The sequence below is a fragment of the Bubalus bubalis genome, chromosome 4 (genome assembly GCF_019923935.1).
Source record: "Bubalus bubalis isolate 160015118507 breed Murrah chromosome 4, NDDB_SH_1, whole genome shotgun sequence".
Taxonomy (NCBI): domain Eukaryota; kingdom Metazoa; phylum Chordata; class Mammalia; order Artiodactyla; family Bovidae; genus Bubalus; species Bubalus bubalis.
The window spans coordinates 148,298,219-148,315,639 of record NC_059160.1 but is presented as its reverse complement, the minus strand read 5'-3'; the positions used below and the strand labels follow the sequence as shown (position 1 = coordinate 148,315,639).

Here is a 17,421-nt window from a genome sequence, read left to right as displayed (position 1 = left end):
TTTCTATCAGAGTGTAGTAGAAACTTCTTCTTCAGTATAGATTCCACCAGAGTTGTATGGTGTTTATTTTTTTTAAGACTTAATTTTTTAGAGCAGTTTTAGCTTCATAACAAAATTAAGAGGATGGTATGGAAATGTCGCATGTACTCCCTGCTCCCAATATGTGTAGCCCCCCACCAGAATGGCATATTTTTTAAAATTAATGAATCTACATTGACACATCATAATTGCCCAAAGGCCGTAGTTTAACATTACCCCTTCACTCTTAGTGTTGTAAATTCTGTGAAAATGAACAAATGTATAGTGATATGTATTCATCATTATGATATTACACAGTATTTTCACTGCCCTAAAAATCCTCTGTGCTCCGTTTGTTCATCCCCCCCTCCTCTTCTACCAACTACTAATCTTTTTATTCTCTTCATAGTTTCACCTCTTCCAGAATATTATATAGTTGGAATTATACACTATATAGCCTTTTCAGATTGACTTCTTTCACTTAGTAATATTTTTAATTCCTCCATGTTTTTTAATGGCTTGATAGCTCATTTCTTTTTTAGCATTGAATAATATTCCATTGCCTAGATGTATCACAGTTTATCTGTTCACCTTCTAAAGGACATCTTGGTTGCTTCCAAGTTTTGCCCATTATAAATAAAGTTACTATAAATATCCATGTGTAGGCTTTTGTGAACATAAATTTTCAACTCCTTAGAGTAAATACTAAACATGATTGCTGGATCATATGGTAAGAGTGTATTTAATTTTTTAAGAAATTGCCAAACTGTCTTCCAGAGTGACTGTACCATTTTGCGATCCCACCAGCAATGAATGTTGTAGGATTGATGTTAATTTTCAAATCTTGTTTTCATTTGAATTTACAAGTAAGGAATATGTTCATTTTAAGTTTCTTGACATATAGCACTATCATCATTAAGTATTTTAAATTTAGTTGTTACATTTAATTGTTCATTTGATAGGCAAAAACTGGCTATCTTATTTCAACTTCTTGAGTCTTTGATTACTGATGAGTGAGTTTTTGTTTCAGTGGGTTTCGTTAACTATAGTTCCTCTTTTGTGGCTTTCTGGGTTCTTAACCCACTTATTGGGCTTCCCTGGTGGCTTAGATGGTAAAGAATCTGCCTGCAGTGCAGGAAACCTGAGTTCAATCCCTGGGTTGGGAAGATCCTCTCGGTAAGGGAACAGCTACCCACTCCAGTATTCTGGCCTGGAGAATTCCATGGACAGAGGAGCCTGGTGGGCTACAGTCTATGGGGTCGCAAAGAGTTGGATGCAACTGAGTGGCTTTCATTTTCAGCCCACCTATCTGCTGATGTCTTGGGTTTTTTATTTATTTGTAGGAGTTCCTTAAATGAGCTCTGTTTTCTTTAGTTTCCTAGTTTATAGTTTTTATAAAACAATATATAAACCTGTTATTTTGTGTATTTTAATTCCATTTGGCTTTTGAGTATCTTATGTTTAAGTTTAAAAATTCTCTTTTCAGAGGTCCAGTAACTTTTGTTGTTTTGTTTTTTATTATTATGACTCTCTATTTCATCTAGAATAAAGAAATTTTCAAGCTTTTTTGGTAATTTCTGTAGGCCAGTGTTTCTTGATTCATTTGTAAGGTTTAAGGACAATGAAAGATGACAGAGAAACTTTACTGACAAAATACATTTTAGCAATGAAAAAAATGGTAACTTCTTATCTGACAGATCTAAACTTTCTCATCAGAGCTAATGTTTAGACAACATTTCTGGTTAGCCTTCTCTTGGTACAGCAAAAGCATTTGTATTTGCTGGAAATAACATTCATTTATGAAGAAATTATGGCAGAAATCTGTTTAAACAGTGAGAAAATTCTAGACTGTTCAGACAGCCCAGGATTTTGAAAAAACCTTGGGCTTTGGCAAGAGCCCAGGAGAGGAAGTGTCTGCATCTGCTACATTCTAGAAGCCTTCCCAAAGAGTCACTGTAAGGCAGCCAAGAGAACAGTGTATTTCACTACTGTGTGGTTCTGGAGGAAACTTAGGAGGACTTCCAGCATGTCAGTTTCTGTGGTGATCTATTTTTATTGATTGAAGTTAGGCGGAAAATGGTGTGTGTGTATGTGTGTTGGTGTGTGGTGTGTGTGTGTGAGAGAGAAAGAGATTGGGAGTTTTCTAATGTGGAAAATGTGTGTGTGTGTGTGATAGGGAGTTTTCTAATGTGGTCTTGAACCTGTTGCTTTCGGTGAAGTCTCTTGGGGAGAGTCAGAGGTGCCTGCACAAAGAGGAATAGGGTGACAGGTGAGAATAAGCAATGGGTGTCTGTTATTGGTGTAAACAGTGTTACAGGGGTAACTTGTTTTCCTGTAAGGTAATAAAGAAGAACTTAAAAGTCCATGTTTATGTGGTAAAGAAGGAGCAAGAGAAGAGTGCTAACAGGGCCTTTGGGAAAGCAGGGTAAAATCTGCTGGTTAGTTGAAAATCTGCATCTGCCATGAAGAATCCATTCCAGAAAAGAAAGACAGAAGGGCTTTGCTGCCAGTTTTTTTTTTTTTTTTTCTTTTCTTTTTTCTGAATGCTAGAGCTATGTCCTGGGCTAAGGATTTTTTACGTAGAACGCAGTAGAAAAAGCTCAACTTTGGGTCGTTTGAGAGAGATTACTAGCCTAAATAGCTTGCTAGCTTAAATACCACACTATTCATCTATTTAATGTTCATGATGGGTTGATTTTGAGTAGTTTCACAGTGTTCTTCAGCCATCAATCCCCGCAGCATATTTTGGAACATATTCATCACCTCCAAACCTACAACTTTTAATTGAACTTATTTTAAAATCTAAAGCCACTGTAGGGAAAAGATGGACCAAGTTAGGAATTAAGGGGATTAATCAGAAAGCTCTGAAACATTTTGTCCCTTTAAATATATTCTAACATTTTAGAATGTATTTTGGTAGTTTTTAAATGAAGTTACTCTAATAAAGTGGTATATTTTAATGGGAAATTCATGACTTAGGTCTAGATCGCAAAGTAAACTTAATGAAGAAGTGAACTACTATCCTGTTGATCTAACTGTAGTAGTAACTAAAGAGAAAACAAACAGCATTTGTAAGCATACATTATCATGGTAATAGCAAACATGTATATTTTCCTTTTAACATGAAATATTAAGTGAGTACTCTTCTATGAAAAATAAGGTAGTAGCTCTTACTAAGTTATTAAATTAGTTTACTAGAATTATCAGTGTTCTATGGGCAATCTTAAAGTCTGACTTACATTTTATTCATAGGAAAAATAGGTTAGGAACTTTTCCTATCCTTCCTTTATTTTAAATAATGGCCATATTTCTCTTGTAGGTGTGTGAGCCTGTAAAATTAAACCTTTGAAGATGATCTGGTATATTTTAGTTGTAGGGATTCTACTTCCCCAGTCTTTGGCCCATCCAGGCTTTTTTACTTCTATTGGTAAGTCTTAATTATTGTGTTGTGTTTGTTTTTGTATTTAAAAATTTCCTTTTTTTCATATTTTTAAATCAGTAAAAACAAATACATTGTATTCTCAGGGACTGAAACATTACTTCAGTCCCTACCCCTCTAAAAATCTTTCTTTTTTCCTTCATATTTAAATATTTAATTTTTTCTGATTGCCAAAATTTAGTAAAGCATACAAAAGAAAATTCTCTGATAGAGTCTACCTGGCAAATCACTTAATATATATACTTAGTCTTTATTTTCCTATATGAATACTTTATATGTTTTAAAAGAGGTGTTTTCCTACATCCTGTTGACCAGCTTTACCCTTATGTGATTGTGGAGCTAAATAAAACACAAGCAAGTATATTTATGACCCTTAATTTTGGAATGTAAAATGATGAGTTTTCTCATCCTATTGAGGCTTGCCTCATGGCTCAGACCAGAGAAGGCAATGGCAACCCACACCCTTGCCTGGAAAATGCCATGGATGGAGGAGCCTGGTGGGCTGCAGTCCATGGGGTCGCTAAGAGTCGGACACGACTGAAGCGACTTAGCAGCAGCAGCAGCAGTGGCTCAGACAGTAGAGAATCTGCCTGAAATGCAGACCTGGGTTTGATTCCTGAGTCAGGAAGATCCCCTGGAGAAGGGAATGGCTACCCACTCCAGTGTTCTTGCCTGGAGAATCCCATGGACAGAGAAGCCTGGTGGGCTACAGTCCATGTGGTAGCAAAGAGACACAATTGTGCAACTTTTTTCTCTCATCCCATTAGGAATAACTAAATATGGATATTTGAATTTCAGTTGTGAAGTTTTTAACTTTAAAAGTTAAACTTTAAAAGTTTTAACTTTTTGTTAGTGTGATCTTTGTCAAATTGAATAAAAATTTAATCCTCAGTAGTCTCAAAACCCAAAAAAGATGAGCGGGGAGGTAGGGAAGAAGAAATGTTGATCCTTGGAAAGTAATGTTTTGAAATTAAAAAATAAATTCTTAGATGAACAATTTGTCGATATGGTCCAAGCTTGCAGAATTAAGTAGCTTGAAAATTAGAATTGGACCACATGCCTAGAAAAGTTTGGGGCTTAATTTTTATTTATTTGGTTTTAAAAAGAGAAAAAAAAGATGCTCTCTCCAAGATATCTGGTTCATGCCAGTTAAGTCCTTTCATTAAATGAAGCATTCGCAATCATTCTTAAATTATTCTGGAAAACTTGTTTTGACGTATGGGTGGGTATGTATGGGTATTTGATAACTTTCTTCTCTTTTCTTCTTTCTAGGTCAGATGACTGATTTGATTCATACTGAAAAAGATCTGGTGACTTCCCTGAAAGACTATATAAAGGCAGAAGAGGACAAATTAGAACAAATAAAAAAGTAAGTCAAGTGTTTTACTTATTATGACTGACTCCACCTGGATGTTTTCTTCCTGGGTAAAACATTCTTTAAGTGAAAATGAAAGCCCTCTGTTAGTCTTAAAAGGCCAGATAAGGGCTAAAATAGGACCACAGAAAACAAAAGTTAGGCCGAATTAAAGACTTTGTGTGGAAGAATATGGATTGAGATAAGAATGTAAATGGATACAGGTGATTGACAGTTGTTTTTTTTTAATAGTTGCTAATATCTTCTATCCTCCCTAATCAAGCAATTTTCCACTGCTATTTAGCCTTTAGTTTTATGGTTGCATTCTAGAGATTACAGTGGTAAGTATAGTATTATTTTATTGATAGGTTTTTCTTCAAATGCTAATTTATCTTTAATTGACTCAGGTTCATAGTTAATCCTGACCTGAGAGTTCCTAGCTTTTGCTTAATGAGTAGCTAAGCAGTCAGGTTATTTATTTATTTATTTTTTTAAGATTTCTTTCTTTCTTTCTTTTTGGATGTGCAGGGTCTTCATTGCTTTGCTCAGGCTGTCTCTAGTTGCAGTGCACGGGCTTCTTGTTGTGGTGGCTTCTCTTGTTGCGTGCCTGGGCTCTAGGTGCATGGGCTTCAGCAGTTGTTCAGGGCCTAGTTGCCACTACATGTAGGATCTTCCTGGTGTAGGGATGGAACCTGTATCCCCTGCATTGGCAGGCAGATTCTCAACCACTGGACTATCAGGGAAGCCCCAGTTTTTCTGTTTTAAAATATAGTTTCTAAGTACTGAGTACAAAATTTTTCTATAAGTGTGATTTAAATGAATATGTAACTGAATTTGGATTGGGCTGATGTGTACTTTGTAATAATCAATTATTTGGACTTATAGGGAAATACATTTTTAGATTCTTACTGCTGCTGCTACTGCTGCTGAGTTGCTTCAGTCTTGTCTGACTCTGTGCGACCCCATAGATGGCAGCCACCAGACTCCCCCATCCCTGGGATTCTCCAGGCAAGAACACTGGAGTGGGTTGCCATTTCCTTCTCCAATGTATGAAAGTGAAAAGTGAAAGTGAAGTCGCTCAGTCGTGTCTGACTCTTAGCGACCCCATGGACTGCAGCCTACCAGGCTCCTCCGCCCATGGGAATTTCCAGGCAAGAGTACTGGAGTGGGTTGCCATTGCCTTCTCCGAGATTCTTACTAGAGGGGTCCAATCAACTTTTACTAAGATATGTTACATTTACTGTAACCATTTGGGAGAAACATAAAACTAAAAAAGTCTTATATTTTAATTTTTCCAAATTAGATTTTATCTGTAAGAGAATCTTGCTTTTAAAAAAATCTTTATAATTTTGCTTAAAAAATTTTTAGGTATAGTTTTAACTCAAAAACCTCTAATCTTTTTTGAGTGCTTTACTAAATTATGTTCTTCCTCATTAAGTGTGTATTTACTTTATGTATATTCCATTTGTGTCTTACATTTTAGATGGGCAGAGAAATTAGATCGGTTAACCAGCACAGCGACAAAAGATCCAGAAGGATTTGTTGGACACCCTGTAAATGCATTCAAATTAATGAAACGTCTGAACACTGAGTGGAGTGAGTTGGAGAATCTGGTCCTTAAGGATATGTCAGATGGTAAGTCAGATGGTAAAACTAACGAGCCAAAAAAAAAAAAAAAGCATTTTTGGTACTACCTGTAGAAATGCCAAAAGAAGTGATAAATTCAGTTCCCAGAACATCAAGTGTTCAGTCTTATAACTGAATTATTGCTGAAATGTGTTTGATTTGACTAGTTAGTTTAGCCTAGATCCTGAATTCTTGATTAAAGAAAAAAAAATGAGTAAAAACTGAAAACAAAGACAAATAAAATTTTATTCTTAAAATAATTTCTACTCTTCATTTACTTAACACTTGTCCTTTTTACTTTGAAATATACTAAAGTGAATCAATTATTGGCATATAGCTTCATTTCTGAGGATAATCATTTACATTTTAGGATTACCTTCAGATTTTTAAAATTTATGGCTAGTTCTTTATCTTCTAATCAATTATTAACATACTGGGAGTGGTACTGATAAGGGAAAACATTAGCTGTGTTTTTCCTAGTATTCTGAAGCTTAGGATTGTTTTGTTTAACATAAACTATAAATTTCAAAACTGAGACTCCAAACAGTAATAATGAATGTCCTTCTCAATGAAATAGTAAAATTATAGTTGGAGTAATGAGATGTTTGAGATATTTAAGTAACATATACAGAAAACTAAGTCTGAAGTTTAAGGAAGTAAAGGTATTATTATGCTTAGTACATAGTATTTATTTGTTGAATGATTGAAGATGGCAAAAAAAGAAAAGAACTGAGCCAGCTGTGTAGGTGAAGTACTCCAAGGGTGCTTTCAAGTGTTTGTGAGCAGTAAACTAAGCTATTATGCATAGGACAGGAAAACCGTGCTAAGAAAAATTAAGGCAAGCACTTATAAATATTTTGACATGAGAAGGAAATACCTATGATCATTTGCTGTCTTATATAACACCATGAGAGTATTTTTAAGATCGTATATATTCATATATATATGCGTTTGTATACATATATACATATACACACGTTTATTTATTATTAAAAAAAACCTCAAGTAACGACCTGTATGACCTAAGTGTTTTTAAAGTAAGATAAGCCTTAAGACTTTGGTATTTTAATCCATGGTAGTACCCCATAATGCCATAGTAGATAAACATTTTCTCTTATTGGAGAGGATTTTAAGCAACTTCTAGGATATTTTTTTTTTTGAGGCATAAAAAACATTACAGTTCTCTGTAAAACTTGCTTGTAAAAATTATGTGGATTTTGTGACTTAAAACTATAAAGAATATGCTTAATATGAACTTAGACCTCTTTAGCTAGTTGTTTATTTATACATTTCAATTAACATAAAAATACCTGGCCTTTTGATGATCAGAGTATGTACATAGTTGATTATAAGTAAATGAGCATGGAGGGAAGTCTCATACCTAACTTTGATCTGCAAATGATGACACATATATTATTCAAATTTTAAATCACTTTTTGTTTCTGTCATATTGATTTATTAAGGGAGTATTTAGCATCCATTTTCCTTCAGAGTTATATGTGTGTACTTGTGCTTAGTAGCCCAGTTGTGTCCAACTCTTTACAACCCTTTGGACTGTAGCCTGCCAGGCTCCTCTGTTCATGGGATTTTTTCCCTTAATATGTATATTTTATTGAAGTATAGTTGACTTACAGTGTTTCAGGTACACAGCAAGGTGATTCATTTATATATATGCATATGTTATTTTTGAAATTATTTTCCATTATAGATTTTTACAAGATATTGACTATAGTTCCTTGTGTTGTACAGTAAACCTTTGTTGCTTGTTGTATGTCTGTATTTTTTAATTAAAAATATAGCATTTTATTCATAGTAAGTAAAAAAAAGTGTAATCAAAATGTCATACATTTTTTAATTAGGCAAAATTTCATAAGTTTTCTAAAATATATATATTATACATATATATGTATACAAAAACTTGACTACTATGCTTGATAAAGCCTTGAGAACATCAAAAAAAAAAAAAAGAGATGGGGAAATTGGAAAACATAAACTAAGTGAAATGGGAGCACTGAATATAAAATAGAAAAAGTGAAACAAACTAAATAAAAGATCATCATGTAGGTCCATGGAATGTTTTTTAGGCAAAAATACTGGAGGAGTTGCCGTTTTCCTCCTCCAGGGGATCTTGCTGATCAGGGATCAAATCTCCTGTGTCTCCTCCTTCGAAGGCAAATTCTTAACCCGCTGAGCCATCAGGAAAGCCCTAGGAGTTACATAGTTATCAGTAATTAGTTTCTGAATTTGATTTTTGCTATATTTTATGTAAAACATTTTAAAATTAATATTAGGATTTATGTAGAGCAAACCTTGATTGATGAACACTATATTTGATAATTAAATAGATCTAAATATATTTTAATAAATGAGCTTACGCAGTACTCTGAAATAAGTAATTATTTCTTCCTTCTCCTTAAAGAATTCCACCAAACTTTATATATTTACACATTTATGTGATATGTGGCACATGGAAGAAGAAAATAGAACTTTAAGAGCATACATTTTATCTGAAAATATAATTTGTTGCCAGTGAATTTGGTTTTCAAGTCTTTAAATCTGTTTGCTTTTCAAGCTTCAAGCTTAGCAGAGGCTGTACTGTGTAACTAAAACCTATTTGGATAGATATAATTTATGCAGTGACCTCAGATTACATAAGCAACATAAAAAATGGTTTGGGAAGATTTAACAAGTTAGAGGTATATCAAGTCTCATTCAGTGTATTTAATTTTTTCTTGTTACACATGATATAGTGGAAAATTATAATAATATAGATTTTAAAAATCTTTATAAGACTTACGTTAGAAATTAAAAGTCTGTGAGGGTCTAGAGTCTTTTTTCTTCCAATTTTACTGAGATATAATTGACATATGGTACTGTAGAAGTTTAAAGTGTACGGTACAATGATTTTACTTACACACATTGTGGAATGATTATCATAGTTAGTGAACATTCATCGTCCCATGTAGTTACAAAATTTAAAAAATAGAAAAAAATGTTTTTCCTTGTAATGAGAACTCTTAGGATGTACTCCTTTTTATGTAGCAATGTTAATTTTATTTATCGTGTTGTACATTATATCCTCCGTACTTATTTATCTTATACCTGAAACTTTGTGCCTTTTGCGTGCCTTCCTCCAAATCCCCTATACCCCTACCACCTGCCTCTGATAACCACAAACCTGATCTCTTTTTGTATGAGTTTGTTTTTGAAATATAACTGACCTACAACACTATGTTAGTTCCTGTTATACAACATATTGATCCTATATTTCTGTGTATTTCAAAATGATCACTATGAGAAGTCCAGGTATGAAATGTCATCACCATACAAATATATTACATAGTTATCAACTATATTCCCTACACTGTACATTTCAAACTTGTGTTTAAATCTTTTTTCGCTCCTCTGTTTTAAGGTTTTATCTCTAACCTAACCATTCAGAGACAGTACTTCCCTAATGATGAAGATCAGGTTGGGGCAGCCAAAGCTCTGTTGCGTCTCCAGGACACCTACAATTTGGATACAGATACCATCTCAAAGGGTGATCTTCCAGGTAAGGATTCTTGTAGCCGATGAAAAAACCCATCTCCTGGCTTCTCTGTTCAATCCATTAGGACAATATTAATATAAGAAGACTTCAGTTATTTAAAAATCTTTAACTTTAATTTGTTTCATATCCTTTGGGTCAAAACAACCTTTTCTCTAGTTCTTAATAGTTGTGGATAAGCTGCTAGCTTGTTACTGTGAAAGCCTGTGATTTTAGGGACTAACTTAAGCAATTTTAGCATGAAAGAAAAAGAAACTATTTTTCCAAATGTCTTTCTTCATAATACCAATGTTTGTATGTAAAGTTATAAGGGAATTGATAAAGTTTATATGTTCACTATTTTAAAACCAAGATATGTGGAGTGTGTGCTGATTTTTAGTATTTTATAGTATGAAACATCCTGCTTTCTGACTTCTTTTTCGCAAAACACTTTTTTAAATACTTTTATTTATTTTTGGCTGTGCTGGGTATTTGTTGCTTCATGTGGGATTTCTGTAGTTGCAGAGAGTGGAAACTACTCGAGTTGCGGTATGCTAGCTTCTCATTGCAGTGGCTTCTCTTGTTGCAGAGCACAGGCTCTAGAGCACTCAGGCTTGAGTAGTTATGGAGAATGGAATCAGTAGTTGCGGCTTTCAGGCTCTAGAGTGTGGGCTCAGTATTTGGCACACATGCTTATAATAGCATCCCTCATGGCATGTGGGATCCTCCTGGACCAGGGATTAAACTGGTGTCTGTGCATTGCCAGGTGGACTGTCAACCACTGGACTACCAGGGAAGCCCCCAAACCCTCTTTTTTTAAGTTACAGCTGATTTCATGCTAATCCGTTTAAATTTTTTATTGTGAAAAGAACATAAAAACAAAATTTACCGTGTTAACCAATTTTAAATGTGCAGTTTATGACATTAGGTGCATTTGCATTTTTATGCAACCGTTATTACCATCCATCTGCATAGCTCTTTTCATCTTGTGAAACCGAAGCTCTGCAGTCATTAAACAATAACTCCCCAACCCCCACTTTCCCAGCCCCAAACAACTGTCATTCTACTTTTTGTCTCTGATTTTGACTACTCTGAGTCCGTCATGTAAGTAGAATCATATAGTGTTTGCCTTTTTGTGACTGGCTTATTTCACTTAGGATAATGTCCTTCAAGGGTCATCCATGTTGTTGTATATGTTGAAACTTCCTTCATTTCTAAGGCTGAATAATGTTCCATTGTATGTATCCATATTTTGTTATGCATTCATCTGTCCATGGACACTTGGGCTGCTTCCACATGTCAGCTGTTGTGAATAATGCTGCTGTGAACAAGGGTATGCAAATAGCTCTTCAAGACACTGCCTTTCATTCTTGAGTATATACCCGGAAGTGGAATTGCTGGATCAGATGGTAATTCTATTTTTAATTTTTGAGAAGACACCGTTTTACATTCCCACCAACAGTGCACAAGGGTTCCAGTTTCTCTAGACCATTGCCTACACTGGTTATTTTCTTTTTTTAAATTATTTATTTGTTTACACAAATTTCATATATACAGAAAAGTGTAGAGAATAGCATTCATGAACCTGCCACCTAGGATTCATATTAATATTGTACCTTATTTGCCACATAATTATGTATTTATTTATTTCTGTTTAATTGGAGGATAATTACTTTACAATTGGAGAAGGAAATGGCAACCCACTCCAATATTCTTGCCTGGAGAATCACCATGAACAGGGGGGTCTGACGGGCTACAGTCCATGGGGTCTCAAAGAGTCGAACACGGCTGAGCCGTGAGCTGGCTGAGCACAATTACTTTACAATACTGCGATGGTTTTTGCCATACATCAGTATGAATTGGCCATGCGTACACATGTCCCCTCCCTTTTGATACCCCCTCCCTCCTCCCTTCCACCCCGTGCATCTAGGTTTTCACAGAGCACTGGCTTTGGGTTCCCTGCGTCAAATATCAGACTCCCACTGGCTATCTGTTTTACATATGGAAATGTATATGTTTCAAGGCTATTCTCTCAAATCATCCCACCCTCCCCTTCCCCTACTGTGTCCAAAAGTCTGTTCTTTATGTCTGTGTCTCCTCAGATGCCTTGCACATAGGATCATTGGTACTAACTTTCTAGATTCCGTATGTATGCATTAATATACAATATTTGTCTTTCTTATTTACTTCACTCTGTATAATAGGCTCTATGTTTATTCATCTCATTAGAACTGACTCAAATGCATTCCTTTTTATAGCTGAGGAATATTCCATTGTGTATAGGTACCAGTTTTCTTATCCATTCATCTGTCTATGGACATATGGGTTGCTTCCACGTCCAGTTCAGTTTAGTCGCTCGGTCATGTCTGACTCTTTGCAACCCTATGGATTGCAGCACACCAAGCTTCCCTGTCCATCACCAACTCCAGGAGCTTGCTCAAACTTATGTCCACTGAGTTGGTGATGCCATCCAACCATCTCATCCTTTGTTGTCCCCTTCTCCTCCCGCCTTCAATCTTACCCAGCATCAGGGTCTTTTCCAGTGAGTCAGCTCTTTGCATCAGGTGGCCAAAGTATTGGAGTTTCAGCTTCAGCATCAGTCCTTCCAATGAATATTCAGGATTGATTTCCTTTAGGATTGACTGGTTTGATTTCCTTGCAATCAAGGGACTCAACCAGAGTCTTCTCTAATACCACAGTACAAAAGCATCAATTCTTCAGCACTCAGCTTTCTTTATAGTCCAACTCTTACATCCATACATGACTACTGGAAAAATCATAGCTTTGACTAGATGGACCTTTGTCGGCAAAGTAATGTCTCTGCTTTTTAATATGTTGTCTAAGTTGGTCATAGCTTTTCTTCCAGGGAGCAAGCGTCTTTTAATTTCATGGCTGCAGTCACCATCTGCAGTGATTTTGGAGCCCCCAAAAATAGTCTCTCACTGTTTCCATTGTTTCCCCATCTATTTGCCATTAAGTGATGGAACCAGATGCCATGATCTTAGTTTTTTGAATGTTGAGTTTTAAGCCAACATTTTCACTCTCCTTTTTCACTTTCAAGAGGCTCTTTAGTTCTTCTTCGCTTTCTGTCATAAGGGTGGTGTCATCTGCATATCTGAGGTTATTGATATTTCTCCCTGGAATCTTGATTCCAGCTGGTGCTTCATCCAGCCCAGCATTTCGCATGATATACTCTGCATGTAAGTTAAATAAGCACGGTGGACAAGAAACAGCTTTGACGTACTCCTTGCCTGACTTGGAACCAGTCCATTGTTTGATGTCCGGTTTTAACTGTTGTTTCTTGACCTGCATAAGATTTCTCAGGAGGCATGTCAAGTGGTCTGGTATTCTCATATTTCCACAGTGTGTTGTGATCCACACAGTCAAAGGTTTTGGCATAGTCAATAAAGTACATGTTTTTCTGGATCTTTCTTGCCTTTTTGATGATCCAACAGATGTTGGCAATGTTCCTCTGCCTTTTCTAAAACCATCTTGAACATCTGGAAGTTCACGGTTCACTTACGGTTGAAGCCTGGCTTGGAGAATTTTGAGCATTACTTTGCTAGCGTGTGAGATGAGTGCAGTTGTGCAGTAGTTTGAGCATTCTTTGGCATTGCCTTTCTTTGGGATTGGAATGAAAACTGACCTTTTCCAGTCCTGTGGCCACTGCTGAGTTTTCCAAATTTGCTGGCATATTGAGGGCAGCACTTTTACAGCATCATCTTTTAGGATTTGGAGTAGCTCAACTGGAATTCCATCACCTCCACTAGCTTTGATCATAATGATGCTTCTTAAGGCCCACTTGACTTCGCATTCCAGGATGTCTGGCTCTAGGTGGGTGATCACACCATCATGGTTATCTGGGTCATTAAGATCTTTTTTGTATACTTCTTCTGTGTATTCTTGCTACCTCTTCTTAATATCTTCTGTTTCTTTTAGGTCCATACCATTTCTGTCGAGCCCATCTTTGCATGCAATGTTCCCTTGGTATCTCTAATTTTTTTCGAGTCTTTTCCATTCTATTGTTTTTCTCTATTTCTTTGCATTGATCACTGAGGAAGGCTTTCTTATCTCTCCTTGCTATTCCTTGGAACTTTGCATTCAGATGGGTATATCTTTCCTTTTCTCCTTTGCCTTTCACTTCTCTTCTTTTCTCAGCTATTTGTAAGACCTCCTCAGACAACCATTTTGCCTTTTTGTATTTATTTTTCTTGGGGATGGTCTTGATCAGTGCTTCCTGTATAATGTCACAAACCTCCATCCATAGTTCTTAAGGCACTCTGTCTATTAGATCTAATCCCTTGAATCTATTTGTTACTTCCACTGTATAATTGTAAGGGATTTGATTTAGGTCATACCTGAATTGCCTAGTGGTTTTCCCTACTTTCTTCAATTTAAGTCTGAATTTGGCAATAAGGAGTTCATGGTCTGAGCCACAGTCAGCTCCTCGTCTTGTTTTTCTGACTGTATAGAGTTCCTCCATCTTTGGCTGCAAAGAATATAATCAGTCTGATGTCAGTATTGACCATCTGGTGATGTCCATATGTAGAGTTGTCTTTTGTGTTGTTGGAAGAGGGTGTTTGCTATGACCAGTGTGTTCTCTTGGCAAAACTCTATTAGCCTTTGCCCTGCTTCTTTTTGGATTCTTAAGGCCAAATTTGCCTTGTTACTCCCGGTATCTCTCGACTTCCTACTTTTGCATTCCAGTCCCCTGTGATGCAAAGGACATCTTTTTTTGGTGTTAGTTCTAGAAATTAAAAGACGCTTACTCCTTGGAAGGAAAGTTATGACCAACCTAGATAGCATATTCAAAAGCAGAGACATTACTTTGCCAACAAAGGTTCATCTAGTCAAGGCTATGGTTTTTCCTGTGGTCATGTATGGATGTGAGAGTTGGACTGTGAAGAAGGCTGAGCGCTGAAGAATTGATGCTTTTGAACTGTGGTGTTGGAGAAGACTCTTAAGAGTCCCTTGGACTGCAAGGAGATCCAACCAGTCCATTCTGAAGGAGATCAGCCCTGGGATTTCTTTGGAGGGAATGATGCTGAAGCTGAAACTCCAGTACTTTGGCCACCTCATGTGAAGAGTTGACTCATTGGAAAAGACTCTGATGCTGGGAGGGATTGAGGGCAAGAGGAGAAGGGGGCGACAGAGGATGAGATGGCTGGATGGCATCACTGACTCGATGGATGTGAATCTCATGAACTCTGGGAGTTGGTGATGGACAGGGAGGCCTGGCGTGCTGCAATTCATGGGGTCACAAAGAGTCAGACATGACTGAGCGACTGAACTGAACTGAACTAGAAGTTCTTGTAGGTCTTCATAGAACCGTTCAGCTTCTTCAGCATTACTTTTCGGGGAATAGACTTGGATTATTGTGATATTGAATAGTTTGCCTTGGAAACAAACGGGGATCATTCTGTCGTTTTTGAAGTTGCACCCAAGTACTGCATTTTGGACTCTTTTTTGACTATGATGGCTACTCCATTTCTTCTAAGGGATTCTTGCCCACAGTAGTCGATATAATGGTCATCTGAGTTAAATTCACCCATTTTAGTTCACTGATTCCTAAAATGCCAGCGTTCACTCTTGCCATCTCCTGTTTGACCACTTCCAATTTGCCTTGAGTCATGCACCTAATATTCCAGTTTCCTATGCAGTATTGTTCTTTACAGCATCAGACTTAACTTCCATCACCAGTCCCATCCACAACTGGGTGTTGTTTTGCTTTGGCTCTGTGTCTTCGTTCTCTCTGGGGTTATTTCTCACTGATCTCCAATAGCATATTGGGCACCTACCAACCTGGGGAGTTCATCTTTCAGTGTCCTATCTTTTGGTGTATATCCATGTCATCTTTCAATGTCACCCCCATGTCCTAGCTATTGTAAATGGTGCTGCAGTGACACGGGGGTACATGTGTCCTTTTCAGTTATGGTTTCCTTCGGAGAAGGCAATGGCATCCCACTCCAGTACTCTTGTCTGGAAAATCCCATGGACGGAGGAGCCTGGTGGGCTGCAGTCCATGGTTCGCTAAGAGTCGGACACACTGAGCGATTTCACTTTCACTTTTCACTTTCATGCATTGGAGAAGGAAATGGCAACCCACTCCAGTGTTCTTGCCTGGAGAATCCCAGGGACGGGGGAGCCTGGTGGGCTGCCGTCTCTGGGGTCGCACAGAGTCAGACACGACTGAAGTGATGTCGTCGTCGTCGTCGTCGTCGTAGTGTAAATGCCCAGTAATGGGATTGCTGGGTCATATGTTAGTTTTTTCCTAGTTTTTAAAGGAATCTCTGTACTGTTCTCCAAGTGGTTATATCAATTTGTATTCCCACCAGGAGTATAAGAGAGTTCCGTTTTCTCCACATCAAACAGCATTTATTGTTTGTAGATGTTTTGATGGCCATTCTGACCAATGAGAGGTGATACCTCATTATAATTTTAATTTGCATTCCTCTAATGATGAGCAGTGTTGAGCATGTTTCATGTATTTATTAGTCATCTGTATGTCTTCTTTGGAGAAATGTCTGTTTAGGTCTTCTGCCTACTTTTTGATTGGGTGGTTTGTTTTTCTGGTATTGAGATTAATTCTTTGTCAGTCATTAAGTTTGCTGTTATTTTCTCCCATTCTGAGGGTGTGTTGTCTTTTCACCTTGCTTATAATTTCCTTTGTTGTGCAAAATTTTAAATTTTAATTAGGTCCCAATTGTTTATTTTTGTTTTTATTTCGTTTCCTCTAGGTGGTGGGTCATAGAAGATCTTGCTGTGATTTATGTTAGAGTGTGCTCTGCCTATGTTTTCCTCTAAGATTTTTATAGTTTCTGGTCTTACATTTAGGTCTTTGATCTATTTTGAGTTTATTTTTGTGTATGGAGTTAGGAAGTGTTCTAATTTCATTCTATTAGTAACGTAGTTGACCAGTTTTCCCAGAACCACTTGTTGAAGAGACTGTTTTCTCCATTGTATATTTTTGCCTCCTTTGTCAAAGATAAGGCCCATTGGAGCGTGGATTTATCTCCAGGCTTTATATCTTGTTCCATTGGTCTGTATTTCTGTTTTTGTGCCAGTACCATACTGTCTTGATGACTGTAGCTTTGTAGTATATATGAAGTCAGGAAGGTTGATTCCTGCAGTTCCATTCTTCTTTCTCAAGTTTACTTTGGCTGTTCAGGGTCGCTTGTGTTTCCATACAAATTGTGAAATTATTTGTTCTAGTTCTGTGAAAAATACCATTGGTAGTTTGATAGGGATTGCATTGAATCTATAGATTGCTTTGGGTCATATAGTCACTTACACTATATTGATTCTTTCAATCTAGAACATTGTATATCTCTCCATCTTTTTTGTCATCTTTGATTTCTTTCATCAGTGTCTTATAGTTTTCTGCATACAGATCTTTTGTCTCTTTAGGTAAATTTATTCCTAAGTATTTTATTCTTTTTATTGCAATGGTGAGTGGGA

General features: G+C 36.7%; 1 protein-coding gene across 2 annotated transcripts in view; it reads left to right on the top strand.

Moving 5' to 3' along the window:
- The window catches only part of P4HA1 (prolyl 4-hydroxylase subunit alpha 1), a 97,712-nt gene that overhangs the window by 20,882 nt on the left and 59,409 nt on the right, over positions 1-17,421 (top strand). For both annotated transcript variants that reach the window (XM_006060593.4, XM_006060591.4), the window contains exons 2-5: positions 3,338-3,445; positions 4,730-4,826; positions 6,295-6,446; positions 9,853-9,990. In XM_006060593.4, the coding sequence (XP_006060655.1) occupies positions 3,370-3,445; positions 4,730-4,826; positions 6,295-6,446; positions 9,853-9,990 (463 nt within the window). In that variant the 5' untranslated portion in view covers positions 3,338-3,369. The remainder of the gene's footprint in view (positions 1-3,337; positions 3,446-4,729; positions 4,827-6,294; positions 6,447-9,852; positions 9,991-17,421) is intronic.